The sequence below is a fragment of the Eumetopias jubatus genome, unplaced genomic scaffold, assembly GCF_037043125.1.
Source record: "Eumetopias jubatus isolate StellerSeaLion01/CBP00866 unplaced genomic scaffold, mEumJub1_p1.0 scaffold_9, whole genome shotgun sequence".
Classification (NCBI taxonomy): Eukaryota; Metazoa; Chordata; class Mammalia; order Carnivora; family Otariidae; genus Eumetopias; species Eumetopias jubatus.
Window position 1 is genome coordinate 112,794,461 of NW_028274815.1, and position 15,168 is coordinate 112,809,628.

The window sequence follows — 15,168 nt, forward strand, 5'->3', positions numbered from 1 at the left end:
ACACAAAAACCTGTACACAAATGTCCACAGCAGCATTATTCATAGACAAAAAGCGGAAACAACCCAACAACTGTCCATTAACTGCTAAGTGGATAAAGAAAATGTGGTATAGATCCATACAATGGAATATTCTTCAGCCGTCAAAAGGAATGCAGTACTTAACACCGGCTACAGCGTGGACATGAATCTTGAAAACGTGAAGTGGAAGAAGCCAGACACAGAAGGCCACATGTTGTGTGATTCTACTTAGGAGAACTGTCCAGAACAGGCAAATCCTTAGAGAGAAAACAGACTAGTGGTTGGAGGGGGGCTGGGGCGGGGGTAACTGTTAATAGGTTACGGGGGTTTCTTTTTGAGGTGGTAAAAAATGTTCAGGAATTCGATGTGGTGATGGATGCACTACACTGTGAATATGCTAAAAACCACGGAATTGCACACTTTAAAAGGGTAAACTTTATGGGTATGTGAAGTATATCTCAATAAAGCTGTTATTTAAAAAAAAAAAAGTAACAGGTATTGAGTGCTGATTTTATTGTTAGGCTTCCACCTTTCGAGTTCCACAAGACATACCTGCAACCATTCCCGCTGGCTGCCTGGGGACTGCTCATGGCTGGAAGGAGGGAAGTGGCAGCATGATGTGGAAGCTGCTGAAGGCCCTGTTCACCTCCCCCCACACAACTAAGACATTGTCTGTGTTCCTCAGTGTCCTTGATACAAGAAGACCCATGCAAAAAATGGCTGATTCTGCAGATGAAAGTCATGAAGTTTCTGTTCTCAGAAAACAGAATTATGTCTAAGACCATCCTTTCAACCTTTGCTACTAGAAAACCTACGTGGCAAATCTATTGTTCCAATCATCTTTTCCTCAAAACATGGTTCTAAAAGTGATCCACTTTCCCTGCTTGTCTGATGGTTTCTAGTGTGATGTTTCTTTAAATGCTTCCTTTCATAATAAAGGATGCTCCTGTGACCAAAGTGCCCCAAGTCCTTTCCGTAGCAGGTATGAACCAATTCCAAAACAAAAACATTCCACCCATTCGCAGGCCCCTGAGGAAGAAGACTATGACTGGTGATTGCATTCGTAGCTCTGCCCAATCTCTGAGTCTCTCTCCAGAGCAGAAATATTCTCAAGGCTGTGAGGTGGTCTTCTACTGAATCAGTGCTTGAGATGGGGTCTGCCAGAAATGCCCGGGGAGCCTGCTCATGCTAGCCTCCCCCACCCAGGCCCCAGTTTAGTGTACCCCTAACCCACACTCAGACAGGCAGTCCCAGGCTATAGCGTATTAGCACACACCTCAGGAAGGCTCTGGTAGCCTACCCTCTGCCCATAAATAGTATGCCCTAATACAGGGAAAGAACCCAAGGAGCTGAGAAGTAAAATGACCCACCCATGGATGAAATGCTAGTTGTGGAGGGAAAATGACTAGTGCCTTGATCTCTTGCCTCTGAGCCTGGTGCTCTATTGTGCTCTTTCCACTCCAGCACAGGGGTTCACCACTGACCACGTCTGTCAGGCCTCGGGCTGAAAAGGATCCGGAGAACACCAGAGGTCAGGCGGGCCTGGACAAAGGCCACAGGCTTCTAGAGGCTGGGGCTCCCTGGGGGTGAAAGTCCCTCCTGAGTGCTTTCTTGCTTCACTAGCTACTCCATCCACCCCAGCCATTGGTGTCCAGAGGCTGGGCTCCCTGCTCCTGCCAGAGTTCAATACCATACCCAGATGGAGCCCACGTTCCTCGGCTCTTCTTGTCCGGGCCCCGAGGGGCACTGAGTTGCTCTGTAGGTAAGTGCCATACAGAGCCTCGAAACTTCATTCCTTCCTTTGCCCCCGTTTCTGGAGGTGGCTACACACAGAAGCAGACACCAGAATGTTTTAGAGTAGGAAGGGCCCCTCAGATTTAAAAGGCAACAAGAAAGCCCTGGGAGGGGAAAGCCCTTCAGGTCAGCTCAGTAAGTCAGTGGCAGAAATGAGATCAGCCTTCAGGTCTGTTTATTCTTCTGCTTAGAGGCTGCCATCGTCCAGGCACAGACGGACCGGAGGATGTGCGCACAGGCGGGACTGGAGGATGCTGCCCTTCTCAGAATGACGCAGGCTTTCTGCAGTGTGCCTGCCCTTGTGAAAGTCATCCTTGTGGCCCTATGGGGTTTCCAGCCCCTCATTTTCAGCCTTGCAACCACACTGGGACCCACCTTAGTGATGTCAGGAGCAAGAAAGCAATTTATGACGGGAAGGGGCCTAAGAAGCAAGAACAGGCCGTGGGTAGAAGAGTCATTTAGCCCCACAAAGATTTAAACCCTCGAGTCTCAGAAATGGAAGGAGCTGGGCAGTAAAGAACAGTGGGAGACTGGCAACATGATTTTTGTATTGACATTTGGTTCTTATAGTAACATCCAAAATGCGTTCTGTTCTTATAGCGCTGCAGCTGGGACAGCATCGGGCCGGGGGGAGATGTTGCCGGAGTCTCCCTTGAGAAGTGTGGGGGAGCTGGTGGGGAGAAAGACACAATGATGTCTCTTTGGGACCTATATGCAGCCAGGTGGAGAGCTGCAGCAGGTGCCTTGGCTCTGACAGGGGGTGGGGAGGCGATCTCAGCCGGCCCGCAAACACATGGGCAGGGTCCCTTGCCCCCAGCCCGCAAGAACACGGTTGCTGATGGGGCCAGCGGCGGCAGCTCCAGGACAGTGGAGGGAAGGCTGGGCTGTTACATTCTTGAGGCCTTCACAGGTACATGTCATCGAAGCCCGGCGGGGGGAGATGGTCTGGGTTAGGTCTGGAATGGAAAGAGGGGCTGGTGAGTTGGGAGTGATGGAGGGGCCAGCGCACACAGGCAGATGGGCCCTGAGGGCAGAGGGAGCCTGTCCTCCAGAACGATGCGGTACTTTGTGGGGCTGAAGAGCATGTGCTCTACAGCCATGGATTGAATCCTGATTCTCCCACCTTGGAGAAGTTAATTCATCTTTCAGGGCCTTGATTTCTATAGGATGTGAAGGGTAATATGCACCCAGGAGTGTTGCTATTAGGATCCAGCGAGTCCCCGACACAGACTAAACTTCAGTAAGTGTGAGAAGCTCTTCCTCCTCTGAGTGCTCCCTAACGGGGGGCTGGAGGAAGGGGGGCACCGAGGAATGGGGAGCTCCAGGGAGGCATCAGGCAGGGGCCCGGAGGAGGCCCCACTCCCTTGGCAGTGGCGGAGGGAGCCAACAGCACCTCTGCACCTGCAGTCAGACCCCTCGTTCCTGCAACGCTGGGTGGAGCTGCCATCAGGCCCTACTTCCCAGCATGCCTGCGTGAGTACCTACCCAGATGGGCTGGTCCCAATGGGTCCAAAGGGGTCAAAGCGTGCTCCTGGGGGCACAGCGCCTGGAGGAAGACGGTTTGGGAGGCCTGAGGATGGGTCAATGAGTGCTCTCGGGAAGCCAGACCTCAGGGGATCCACAATCATGCCACCTCTCCGACACCTGAAGCAAGAAGAAAAGATGGGTGAGCAGGCATGGCAAGGAGTTGCTGGAGAAGAGGCGAAGGAGGGGAGAGCGGACTAAGAATGCCCGGGCTAGCTACTGTGGACAGCTCAAGCAGACACAGGTGGATGGTTGTCTGAGCGCCAGCAGAAATGGGCAAGAACAAGAACACCAAGGGCACGCGGCCTGGCCCTTTAGCTCTCCAGGCTCCCTGAACCCACAAAACGGAGATTCCTGCCATGTCCTACATCCAGGGGGGAAAATTTGATCAAGAACAGGTGCCAGAATGCCAAGGTCCATGAAGAACCATCGCAAGGCTCCGCAGGGCACTACTTTAGGTCTACGGACTAGCAGTAGCATTGAGACAATTCACAATGCTGGCTTTCTTGCGGTTTCCTTAGAGGGCCTCAGGGTGATCTGTGACCCCCCCCCACCAGGGCCAGCGGGTGACAGAGGAGCTGCCTGCCTGGCTTGCTCAGCCCTCCCCCACAGCAGAGCTCGCCGCAGGGCTCCAGGCACGGCAGAGTGGAACAGTGGGGGGACTTCGCAGCCTCTCAGCCACGGCGGCCTCCGTCACCCCAAAGGAAGACTGACAGAAAGCTCTAAGATTAGAAGATGAGTGGGGGCTGAAAAGTCACAAGAGTAGGCTGTGTTGCTGACCCCTCCCCAGCAGTACTCACCCAAAGGGGTCCAGGTCCTCTCCCCCGACAGCAAACGGGCCCAGGGGATCACACCTGAAACAAACAAGGGGCAATTACCACAAGTCCCAGAGCAGTCGGGCGCCTGGGTTCCCAGGGGCTTGAACCCTACGCCTGTGGGGTCACAACTCCACTCCCAGGCAGGGGAGAGCCCCGCCTGAGACTATAACACAAGGGCTACTTCAAAGTGGTCTTCAGCACAGACTAACGCTGATAATGTTACAGGGGCAATACTGAAAAGAGCTGACCACAAAGCAAACCCAAGGAGGATCCCAATACTGTCAAAAGTACAAATATTAACCATGGTATCCTCCAGATAAAATTTTATTTATTTACATTTTTCTCAAGTTCCTAAACTTCGTGTAAAGAACCAAGAACTTTTAGATCAGAAAATATCCGAACACTAAAACCAGAACGCCAAGACCAAGATTTAAAAGCTTCCAGGCTGGAGTGAGATGGGTGCCCACATACAGCTAGAACAGGGCTCCGCAGCCGTTTTCCATGACGGCCTCTGCAGAGGCCACTTCATTCCCACAGACACCGCAGATCTGTTTACGCACTGCAGCCCACTGGAGGGCCACAAATGACTGTCACCTCGAAGAGTGTTCCACCCCAACACCAAGAGCCCATTTTTACTCTCACTGGGAATTCACAAGCTAGAAGCATGAAGCGAGGGCGTGCTTTCTGGAGAGCAATTCTATACTGTCTAACATACATACCATAACGTGCGTCTTTCAGAAGTCTTAGACTCTTTGACCCAACAGTTTCATATCTAAGTATTCATCTTAAAGAACAACACATCATTCAAATTAAAATAGCACCATAGAGACTTTAATCAAGGGAACTGGAGTTGGCCTAAATAGGGACCAGTTAGGCACGTTATGGTATATCCCTAAATGCAATTATGGAGACAATGTTCTTAGAGAGTTTCAAACTGAGATGAAAAGATGCTTATGCTCCAGTGTTAACTGTGGGGGAAAAGGACAGCCTAGGAATAGCCCAGGAAATCAATGGTGAGAAATGCGTGTGTGGGTGTGTATGTATAAATAAAACTATAAAGAAGCACACTGAAAATGTAAACAGTGGTAACTTACTCCTGAAATGATTTTCTTTATACTTTCCTGCTTTTTTCTATAAAGGATATGGATATAATAAAACAAAAAACATTTAAAATTTGCAAAAGCGTGCTCTAGAGTCTGCCTGGAGTCCTAGCGAGCGATACGAACCTGGCAGTTCTGAGGTTGGGGGTGGGGTGGGGTGTTCCTGCCAGACCTCCGGAGCTAAACAGCAGCTAAAATATGCTTATAGGTGAGGAGCCATTAATTAAAGAACTGGGAAAAAAATCCAAAAGGTGTTTCTTCAGCCAGTTCTAGCTAATATGCTGGAAAGGATACTGTGATTTAGGTAGATGTGGCTAGGTTTCCAAGGGAAGGAATTTTTCCTGACCTAGATGACTGTTCCCAAGTCATGGTTCATGGAGCTGGTGGTGGAAGTTTCTGGTGACCTGTGTTATCATCCTGCCACCCCGGATACCCCAGGTGTGCTGGAGAGTTGCGAACATCTCACTTACTATCCCTGTGACCTGCCCTGCTACAGATCAGCAAACAGAAGGAGCTTCTAATGGCTATAAGAATGCCTGGGAGAACAGAGCCGTATTGCTCCTGAAACACGCAGCCTTCTCTCTTTCTCTCTCCTGGGCCACAGAGCGTGGGGCAGGGAGAACAATGGAGGCTGGAAAGGCAGCTGCCGGGCCCACCCTGACCAATGGGTACTTGAAATTGTCACAGCATATCCTTTGACTCAACACTTAACACACCCTCACTGTAACACACGCACACTTCTGTGAACTCGTTAAGTGCACGCTCAGAACCCACATTAAAATAGTCTCAGTCCAGAATGTTGAATGAGGCAGGCTACAGGGATTTAAAAGAAAGGTAATTTTTGTATATGGTCTCTGGAATCAAGCCCCTCCTACTTCATCTGGTAATCAACCGAAGGAGAGTGTTACACACTAATGCTGTAGGCGAAAGAGCGTGGCTGGGCCCATGGGACCATATGTCCCAGCTCCAGTGGGGCCCCTCTAGGGAATTTGAGGGTGGTCCTGACCACACACAATTTCTTCCTTCTGCGCTCCCCTCTCCTCTTAGATAAAAACACTCACTCCTCATTTCAGGTCAGGTTTTGCTACTGAACAAGGTTTGGCACCAGTCTTATGGAAAAAAAACCCTTGGTTTCCAGAGCTCTTTTGAAATCAGAATTGCATATAAAAGATTATGGGCCCAGAAAAGTAAAAATTCTCCTCCTCACCTCTGTTCCCCAGCCTCCTAGGTCTTCTACAGATGACTAAGATATCAGTTTCTCATATGTCCTTTCAAAGATACTCTGCATACAGAGTGAGCAAATATGCATTTCTCCTACTTTTTTAACAGATGGATGTACTGAGCTCCTTATATACATCATCTCATTTTGTCTTTACAGCAGCCCTCTGAATACATCATTTTTATTCTTATTTTACAGATGAGGAAACTGAAGCTCAGTGAAGCAAGGCTTCTTATAGAAGGCCACAAAAGTAGTAAGTGGCCAATACAATATTCATCCCAGGTCTGCCCAACTTCAAAACCCATGCTCTTTTAACTGATGTATTGGGACCATTTACATTTAATGTGATTTTATGTGAGATGTTTAGATTTATATCTATTATTTATTATTTGTTTTCCAACTGTTCCCTCTGTTTTTTCATTCTTCTGTTTCCTCTTTTTTTTTTTTTTTTTTTAATTTTAGGGTCTCTGACTAGATCTCTTTGTAGAGTTTTTTCCCAAGTGGTTGCTCCAAGGATTGAATATACATACTTAACTTCTTCAGTCTACTTAGAAACAGTATTTTACCATTTCAAGTAGAAGGCCGAGACTGTACCAGCATATACAGGTCCATTATTCTCCTCCCTTTATTCTAGAGTTGATCTGCATTACACCAACATACACTGAAATGCTGTGATTTTTGCTTTCGACTGTAACATATTTTGGAGAATTCAAGAGGAGAGCAGTCAATTATATTTACCCAGACATTACCTTTTCTATTGCTCTTCTTTCATTCCTGATGTTCCAAGTCTCCATCTGGTATCATTTGCCTTCTGTCTGAAGAACTTCCTTTAGCAATTCCTTTTGAGAAGAGCTGTTGAAGAATTCTCTTAGTTTCCTTTCGCTAAGAATATCTTAATATCCTTCGTAAATAAAGCAAAATATTTGCTGGATCCGGAATTCTGGGTTAACAACTCTTTTTTCTCCACACTTTAAGAATATGGATCTACTTCTTCCTGGTGTCCACGATTTCTGATGAGAAATCGACATTCAAGTTCTTATTCTTCTGTAAGCCAAGTCATTGTTTTTTCCTAGTTGCTTTCACGGTTTTTTCTTGATCTTTAGTTTTAAGCAGTTTGATTACATGTCCAAGCATGGACTTCCTTGGGTTTATCCTATTTAGGGTTTGCTGAGTTTTTTGAATTTGTGGGTTTAGGTCTTTTGCCCGATCTGGGAAGTTTTCAGGCATTATTTTCTTCAAATAATTCTTCTGTACTGTACTCTTTCTCTTCTTCTGAGACTCTGATCACCCCAATGTTAGACCTTTTATAATTTGCCCACAAACCCCTGAAACTTCATTTTTAAACTTTTTTTTCCCTCTGTCTTGAGACAGGATAGTTTCTAGTGTTCTATCTTCAAGTTCACTCTTCCTTCTGTTATTTAACCATTCTGATGATACTCATTCATCCAGTGAGGTTATTTTGATTATTTTATTTTTCAATTCTAAAATTTCCATTTGGTTCTTCTTTATAGCTTCTTATCTCTTTGCTGAGACTGGTTTTTCCCCTCATTTCAAGACTGTTTGCCCTCACTTCTTGGAGCATTTTTATAATAGCTGCTTTATATCTTTGCCAGATAATTCCAACATCTGTGTCATCTCGGTGCTGGCATCTGTTGTCTTTTTGTGAGTTGAGATTTTCTTGGTTCTCTGCATGCCCAGTAATTTAGGATTGTATCCTGCAAAGTCTGAACATTTGTTATGAAGCTCTGGGGGAATCCTGCTATTTTCATTTTAGAAGGCAATCAACATAGCTGGGTTCAGGATCCAAATTCTGGTTTCAATGTCAGTTCTGTTTTCAAAGCCTTTTGCAGTGCTCTTCAGTTCTGTACCACATATGTGCTGCAGTGTCTGAACCACCTCGGCAATTCTACTCAAACTGTAACGTGCAGATGAATCAATGCAGGATCTTGCTAAAGTACAGATTTTAATACAGAAGACCAAGAATGGGACTTGAGATTCTGCATTTTTCACAAGTTCTCAAGTGACCTGATTTTGCTTGTCTGGGGAACACAAATGGCTAGGCCTGTCAAAGTACAAGTTCAGGTGGGAAATTTTGGTGGTCTGGGATTATTTACTTTGTTCTGCTAAGTGTGGAAACCTAGGACCGGGGACATGGGGATGCTGAGAAGTGTAGACAAAAGTGTGTATACACGGTCATGTGGAGCACCAGTTACAGTGCTCTGAGCAAGTGGGACACTAACCCTTTCCTTTTCCCCACCCTGAGGATATCCTCTGAGTTCAAGGGTGAACTGGGAACTGAGAATGGCTGGGAAGTATTGCATTTAGGCTAGCTGAACAAAGATTTTTAAAAGAAAAAAAAGAAAAAGATATGCATAAATTATACTAACAAATTTTAAGAAAAATGTCACCATAAACACAATGATTCTTTTTGCTATTCTTTTCTAGTCTTCCTTCATAAACATGCTTTTATAAAATTATATTATAATTTTAGATCCCACTGTTTTCCTCCACTTATGTCCTGTATTTCCCAAGTTGTCTGTCTTTGCTTTGACATTTTTAATGACAAAGTAATACTCATTCAAGTGAAGCAAATTTTTAACATTTCATCTTCGACTGCAGGTACTGGTATTGCTTCTGGTCTGTGCAACTATAAATAATGGTGCAATGAATAATTTTTGTGCACATGTATTTTTTCCTGTCAGAAATCAGTAACTGTTATCCTCTGCTTGTCCCACCACTGCATGATGGGAGCAAATCTGTTTCTCTGGTCAAAAGTCCTATATAGGAGTTGGGTTCAGGAGCTTCAACTGCATCTGACTTAAGACCATTTAGAAGGTGAGATTGGGTCCTGCTAGCTGAGGAGATTCAGGTAAGATTTGACACTGAGCTGATACAGTAATGGGTAAGACTCTTAAGAACCTTAGGGGAGGGGAAGATGTATTTTGCATTTGGGAGGCCAGAGGGTAGACTGTGGTAGGTAACATTTCTTGAAATGGCCCTGCTCAGAATTCCATGCTACCTAATCCCCAGAACCTGTGTATGTGATGAAAAATCACTCTTGTGATTGTTTTATGTAATAAGGCACAGCTGACTTCACAAAGGGGAGATGATCTGAATGGGCTAATCTACTCACATGAGACCTTAAAAAGTAGAAAACTTTCTCTAGTTGGCAGCAGAAGAGAAGGTGGAAGGGGAGAGTCAAAACATGAGAAGGGCTTGACAAACTATTGCTGGCTTTGAAGATGGAGGAGGCCACGTGAGAAGAGATGTCGCAAGTCTTCAGGAGCTGAGAGAGAGGCCCTAAGCCAACAGCCAATGAGGAAAGGAGACCTCAAGTCATACAAAAACAAAGAACTGAATTTGGGTTCAATTAGTTTACAAATGTTATGGGGATGATGCTTTTCTAAATAATTTGAAAGGAAATGGAGACTAATTCCAGCAATATGGCAAGGATAGGGAAACATCAAAATATAGTGGGAGTGCCAAGTAGTACAACTGTTCAGGACAACGGGGCAACATCAAAATCTTAAAAACAGGCTTAGTCCTTAATGGAGTAATTCTACTTTCAGCAATGTATGCTAAGGAAATATTCAGAGATGTGCTCTAAGTTTGAAAGGATGTTCCCTGAGGTGTTAGCTGTGGTAACCCCAAATTAGAAATGACTTTGGCTAAAAAACCCCATGTGCATCATCCTTGATTTGTCTCTCCTTTGTTAAGCCAACCCATCAGCAAGTCCTGTCAGGTATACTTCCAAATATACCCAAGATCATCTGCTCTGTCTGCCATTTACTACCTACCACCACTGTTTCTTGCCTGGGTGCCTGTGTCAGCTCCTGACCTGGTCTGTTTCTACTCTTGTCCCTTTATGATCCATTCTCTACAAAGGAGCCAGAGAGATTCAAAAATAAAATGTAAACAGTATGAAGTCCCTCCTTTGTTAAACACACCCAGGGGTTCCTACTGCTTCTGATCTTGCCCCCAAGGCTCTGCATGCCCTGGCCCATGCTTACCCCTACAGTGTCATCACCCATCTCTCTACCCCAACAGTTTACTGAGCTCCATCACACTACTTTCTCTTTGTTCTCGGAACAATCTAAGTCAAGATTGTTTCTTTCAAAATGATTGCTGACATGTGTGTTACAAGGAGGAAATACTAAGGGCTGAATCCTGCTCCAGTGTTTATGAGCTGTGTTGGTTTGGGTAAGGTAATTAACCTCTCTGTGCCTCAGTTTTCTTTTCTATAAAATGGAGATAACAATAGCACCTATCTCATTCTCATTATGAGGAATAAGAGAGATTACAATTTACACTTAATGTAACTGCTTGGCACACACTAAGGGCTTACTAAATATTAATAGTTGTCAGAACCTAACTGGGATTCCTCAAAAGAAAAGTCAGTGGTTCAAGGGGTCCCAACCAGACTACTTTCTACCCCAAATGTTCTGATGGTTCCCATTACCCAGGATCAAATCTAGCTCCTTAGCACACAGCGCCCCTCGTGATGTGCTCCTTACATTCCCCTATTCCTTCCATATGCCAGTACAGGTGAAATACAATGCCCCCGTTCCCTCCCTTGTCGCCCCAACACACACACACACACACACACACACACACACACACGAGATGATTTCACAGCCTCATTTATACCCACTGTCCCCTCAGCCATACATGCCAATTACTCCTAATACCACACAATTTTTATTAGTCCTTAAAACTTAGCCCATCAGGTATTATCTCTGTGAGGCCTTTCCTTCTATCTTGTACCACTCAATCTTTCAGAATAATCACCCTTCTCTGTGCTTTAGCAGACCTCAGAAATACATCATTGTTTTTAAAAGACTTATGATCTGGAACGAATAGGGCCATCAGCCTGGATCGACTGTGAACTCCTTGAAGGCTGAGTCCATACCTCGTCATGTATTCCCAGTGCCCAGTACAGTGCCTGACATACAAGCAACACTTAGACCTACTTGGGAATAACAGATTGTGAGAAGGTCAAAGTAAAGGTTTTAGAGTTAGACCCAAGTTCAAATTCTGGCTTCACCACCTAACCGCTGTGTAATTTAGGGGAGGTCCTGAAATCCCTAAGCCCTAGCTTTCTCTCCTGTGAAATGTGACAACACTATCTATTTCTCAAGGTTGTTTTAAGTATCAAATGAGAATGTTTACAAAAGTGTAACACCTGGTACATAACGAAGAGTTCAATAAGTGGTATCCAATATTCTATTATTATATCACAATTTCCGCTTTATACTGGTTGTGATCAAGTTACTTATTATAGATGAACCTCAGTTTCCTTACTTGTAACGGGGCTAGCCCTTATCAATCTCATGGGGTTGAGAGGATTAAATAAGAACATATGAAGGCCTAGCTTGTTGCTTGGAATAGCTGACACTCAACAAACAGAGGCTGTATAATTATTATTGAACTAACTTGGCCATCCATGGAAAAAACCGAAGAGATCTATTTGGCTCCAAGAGGAAAAGCAATGAGGGCAAATTTTAAGAACAGGGAATAATAGCTTCATGATTAATAATTTAATGAAATTAAATGAAAATTTAATTATTAAGGTGACATAGGTAGAGGATAATTCTTTTCAAAATATGGTGCTGATATCAATATAGTAAAGTATCAACCTATCTTGTACGACACATAAAAATTAATTTCAAATGGGTTACAGATCTAAATATAAAAGGTAAAACAGCAAAGCTTTTAGAAGAAAATATATAAGAAATTCTCCATGACCTTAGGGTAGGGCAAAGATTTCTCAACAGATCAAAAAAACACCAAACATAAAGAGAAAGCATTGATAAGCTAGATGACATACAAATTAAGAACATTTTAATTTAAAAAAACACCACTGACAGAGTGAAAAGGCAAACTACAGAGGGAAAATATTTGTAATACATTTATCTGACAAAGGACCTAAATCCAGAATACATAAACAATGCCTGCAAATCATAAAAAGACAACGAAAGAGAAATTGGGCAAGAGATTTGAAAGACTCGTCAACAAAAGGGGATATCTAAAAGGGCTCGTAAACATTTTTAAAAAAGAAAAAGAAAGGATGCAAAATGTCCTCCATAGAATCCTGGAGGTCCCCTGAAACTCGTTTCAGGAGGTCCATGAGATCAAAGCTATTTCATCTTAGAAGCTATGGCCTTTTTTTCACTGTGTTGAATTTGCACTGATGGTACAAAAGCAGTGGTGAGCAAAACCACTGAAGCCTTAGCATGAATCCAAGCAGTGGCCCTGAACTAGCTGTCGGTGTGCCCTCCCTCGCCAGCCACGCGCTACGCACATCTAGTGTCACTTGAGAATGTCCTTGATAAAGTAGCAAAAAATTACCAAGTGCTCTAAAACTGCCATCTTTGAACACACCTCTTTTTCACTATTCTATGTGATGAACTGGGAAACAGGCATAAAGCGCTTCTGCCGCATACAGAAGTACAATGGTACTTATCAATAACTTTTGCAGTTAAGTTGCTAGCTGAACTGGCCATTTTTTCATGGAAAACCATTTTTACTTAATGACTGATTGTCAAACCACAGCTATTCAGACTTGGGCTACATAGTAGACTCCAAACAATGTGAGCCTGTTACTACAATGAAAGCAACTGACATTGTTGCCAATGATTAAAACTGAAGCTTTCAAGTGAAAATTAGCAATTTGGAAGTTTGTATTCAAATTTGATGGCTTCCCAGGACTGATGGTGATGAGATTGGTAATATTAATGTGATTTGATATTGGATAATAAAATGAGTCAGCATTTAGCAAATCTGCGTAACTCAGTGAACCAGCATTTCCCAAATGATCAACACACCTTATTCTAATATCATACCTGGGTAAAAGATCCACTCAAAGGACATGCCAGACCAGTGGATTTAATTTTTATTTTTTAAGATTTTATATATTTACTTACTTACTTACTTATAGCGTGGGCAAGCAGGGGGAGGGGCAGAGGGAGAAAGAGCGAGAATCTCAAGCAGACTCTGGACTGAGCACAGAGCCTGACGTGGGGCTCGATCCCAAGACCCTGAGATCATGACCTGAGCCGAAATCCAGAGTCAGACGCCCAACCAACTGAGCCACCCAGGCGCCCCTCAAAACATTATTAAACTACTCTTCTCTTTTATCTAATAACTTGTCTTGGTAAGGCTTCAACAAAAACATCACTGCCTGCAGACTAAATGCAGAAGCAGAAATGAGAATCTAATTGTCTTCCATGCCTGATGATAAATAGGTCTGCCACAATGTGAAACAAGTCATTCTTCTTGCAGAATTTTTGTGTTTGGGAAAAAAAATAGATATTTTTGTAAAAATCTCTTATTTGTGTTAACATGTGATGGGTTTATTATTATTTTAAGTGAATGAATAAACGTGTATTTTTAAAATTCAGCTGTAATTTTTAATATGGTAAATATTGATTGATAAGAACCCAAACAAGAACTCTTCTTTTTAAAAAAAGATTTTAATTATTTGAGAGAGAGCGAGAGAGAGAGAGAGAGCATGAACGGGGGAGGAGTAGAGGGAGAGGGAGAAGCAGACTCCTCACTGAGCAGGAAGCCTGAGCGGGACTCGATCCCAGGACTCCGGGATCATGACCTGAACCGAAGGCAGTCGCTTAACTGACTGAGCCACTTAAGCGCCCCAAGAACTCTTTAATAATTCAAAATTTAATAATTCTTCCTCAATAATTCAGAGTTCAAGAGGGTTTCTGAGACCAAAAATGTTGAGATCTGCCGGTGTAGAAAATATAACTCAATGAATCAAAAGAAAAAAACTATGTACAGACGCATATAGCTTTACTATTTAAGATGAGAAATTGAACACGCTTAAAATACCCCATGGAGGTTGGGCAATCTGTAGCATATCGGCAAGATAAAATATCAGATACTAAAAAAGATGTATTTAGCACTTTAGTAAACAGATTATGAAATTTTAAGAAGAAAATGCAGAACACAAAGTATTGGAAACATTAAAAATATGTAAAGACAGACTGGGGCTGAAAATGAATTTTGAATGACAAGAGCTCTATATCTAAGGGTTTATTTTTAGTGAAGCCCGTTAAGCGTAGGAAAAACTGGTTTTTCAAAACAGCGAATAGGATTTGGGGCATACGGTCTGACTGAGGACAGATGGCTCAGAGGGAAATGGGTTAGAATCGTAAGACAACAACAACAAAAGCTAGCCTTAGATTTAAAAAAAAAAACAACAAAAAACCCTTCCCTCAGGGATGGGCTGTTTTCAGTAATTCTTCCCTAGAGACCTCAGGAGTATAGGACAGACCTACTTTTCACTCCCAATTCTCCATCACAATGGAACGTCCTCTCTACGTGTACTCCTGGCCTACAAGCAGCCAGCATCAGACCCAGTAGCCCTTGACAAGGTCTGGATACACATCGCCACACACTTAGGGAAGCAAATCTTTTTCTGCACGACGACGGACACCCCATGTGTTTGCTTTTGGGGGTTCCCAGGGGTGGGCTACACAAGATGGGGGTGCGGAAGGCGAGCGGTGAGACACAGGGCCGTGTCCTCCGGAAGGAGGCGGAGGCTATTTCCCACTCAGCGTACAAGCCTCGGCTGTTCAGTGATGGGCTAATGAACACCCCGCAGCAGCCAGATGGGCCGGCTCCCATGCTGCTCTTTTTCCCTCCTTCCTGCCCTCAGGCCCCACCCCCAAATCCTACA

At 44.1% G+C, this 15,168-nt stretch overlaps 1 protein-coding gene across 1 annotated transcript in view; it reads right to left on the reverse strand.

Moving 5' to 3' along the window:
• Positions 1-1,965: 1,965 nt before the first annotated feature.
• Positions 1,966-15,168, reverse strand: part of PSMF1 (proteasome inhibitor subunit 1) — a 41,565-nt gene continuing 28,362 nt past the window's right edge. The window contains exons 6-8 of the mRNA XM_028118695.2: positions 4,137-4,190; positions 3,298-3,456; positions 1,966-2,768 (exon numbers count right to left, since the gene is read on the reverse strand). Coding sequence (XP_027974496.1) covers positions 2,717-2,768; positions 3,298-3,456; positions 4,137-4,190 — 265 coding nt within the window. The 3' untranslated portion in view covers positions 1,966-2,716. The remainder of the gene's footprint in view (positions 2,769-3,297; positions 3,457-4,136; positions 4,191-15,168) is intronic.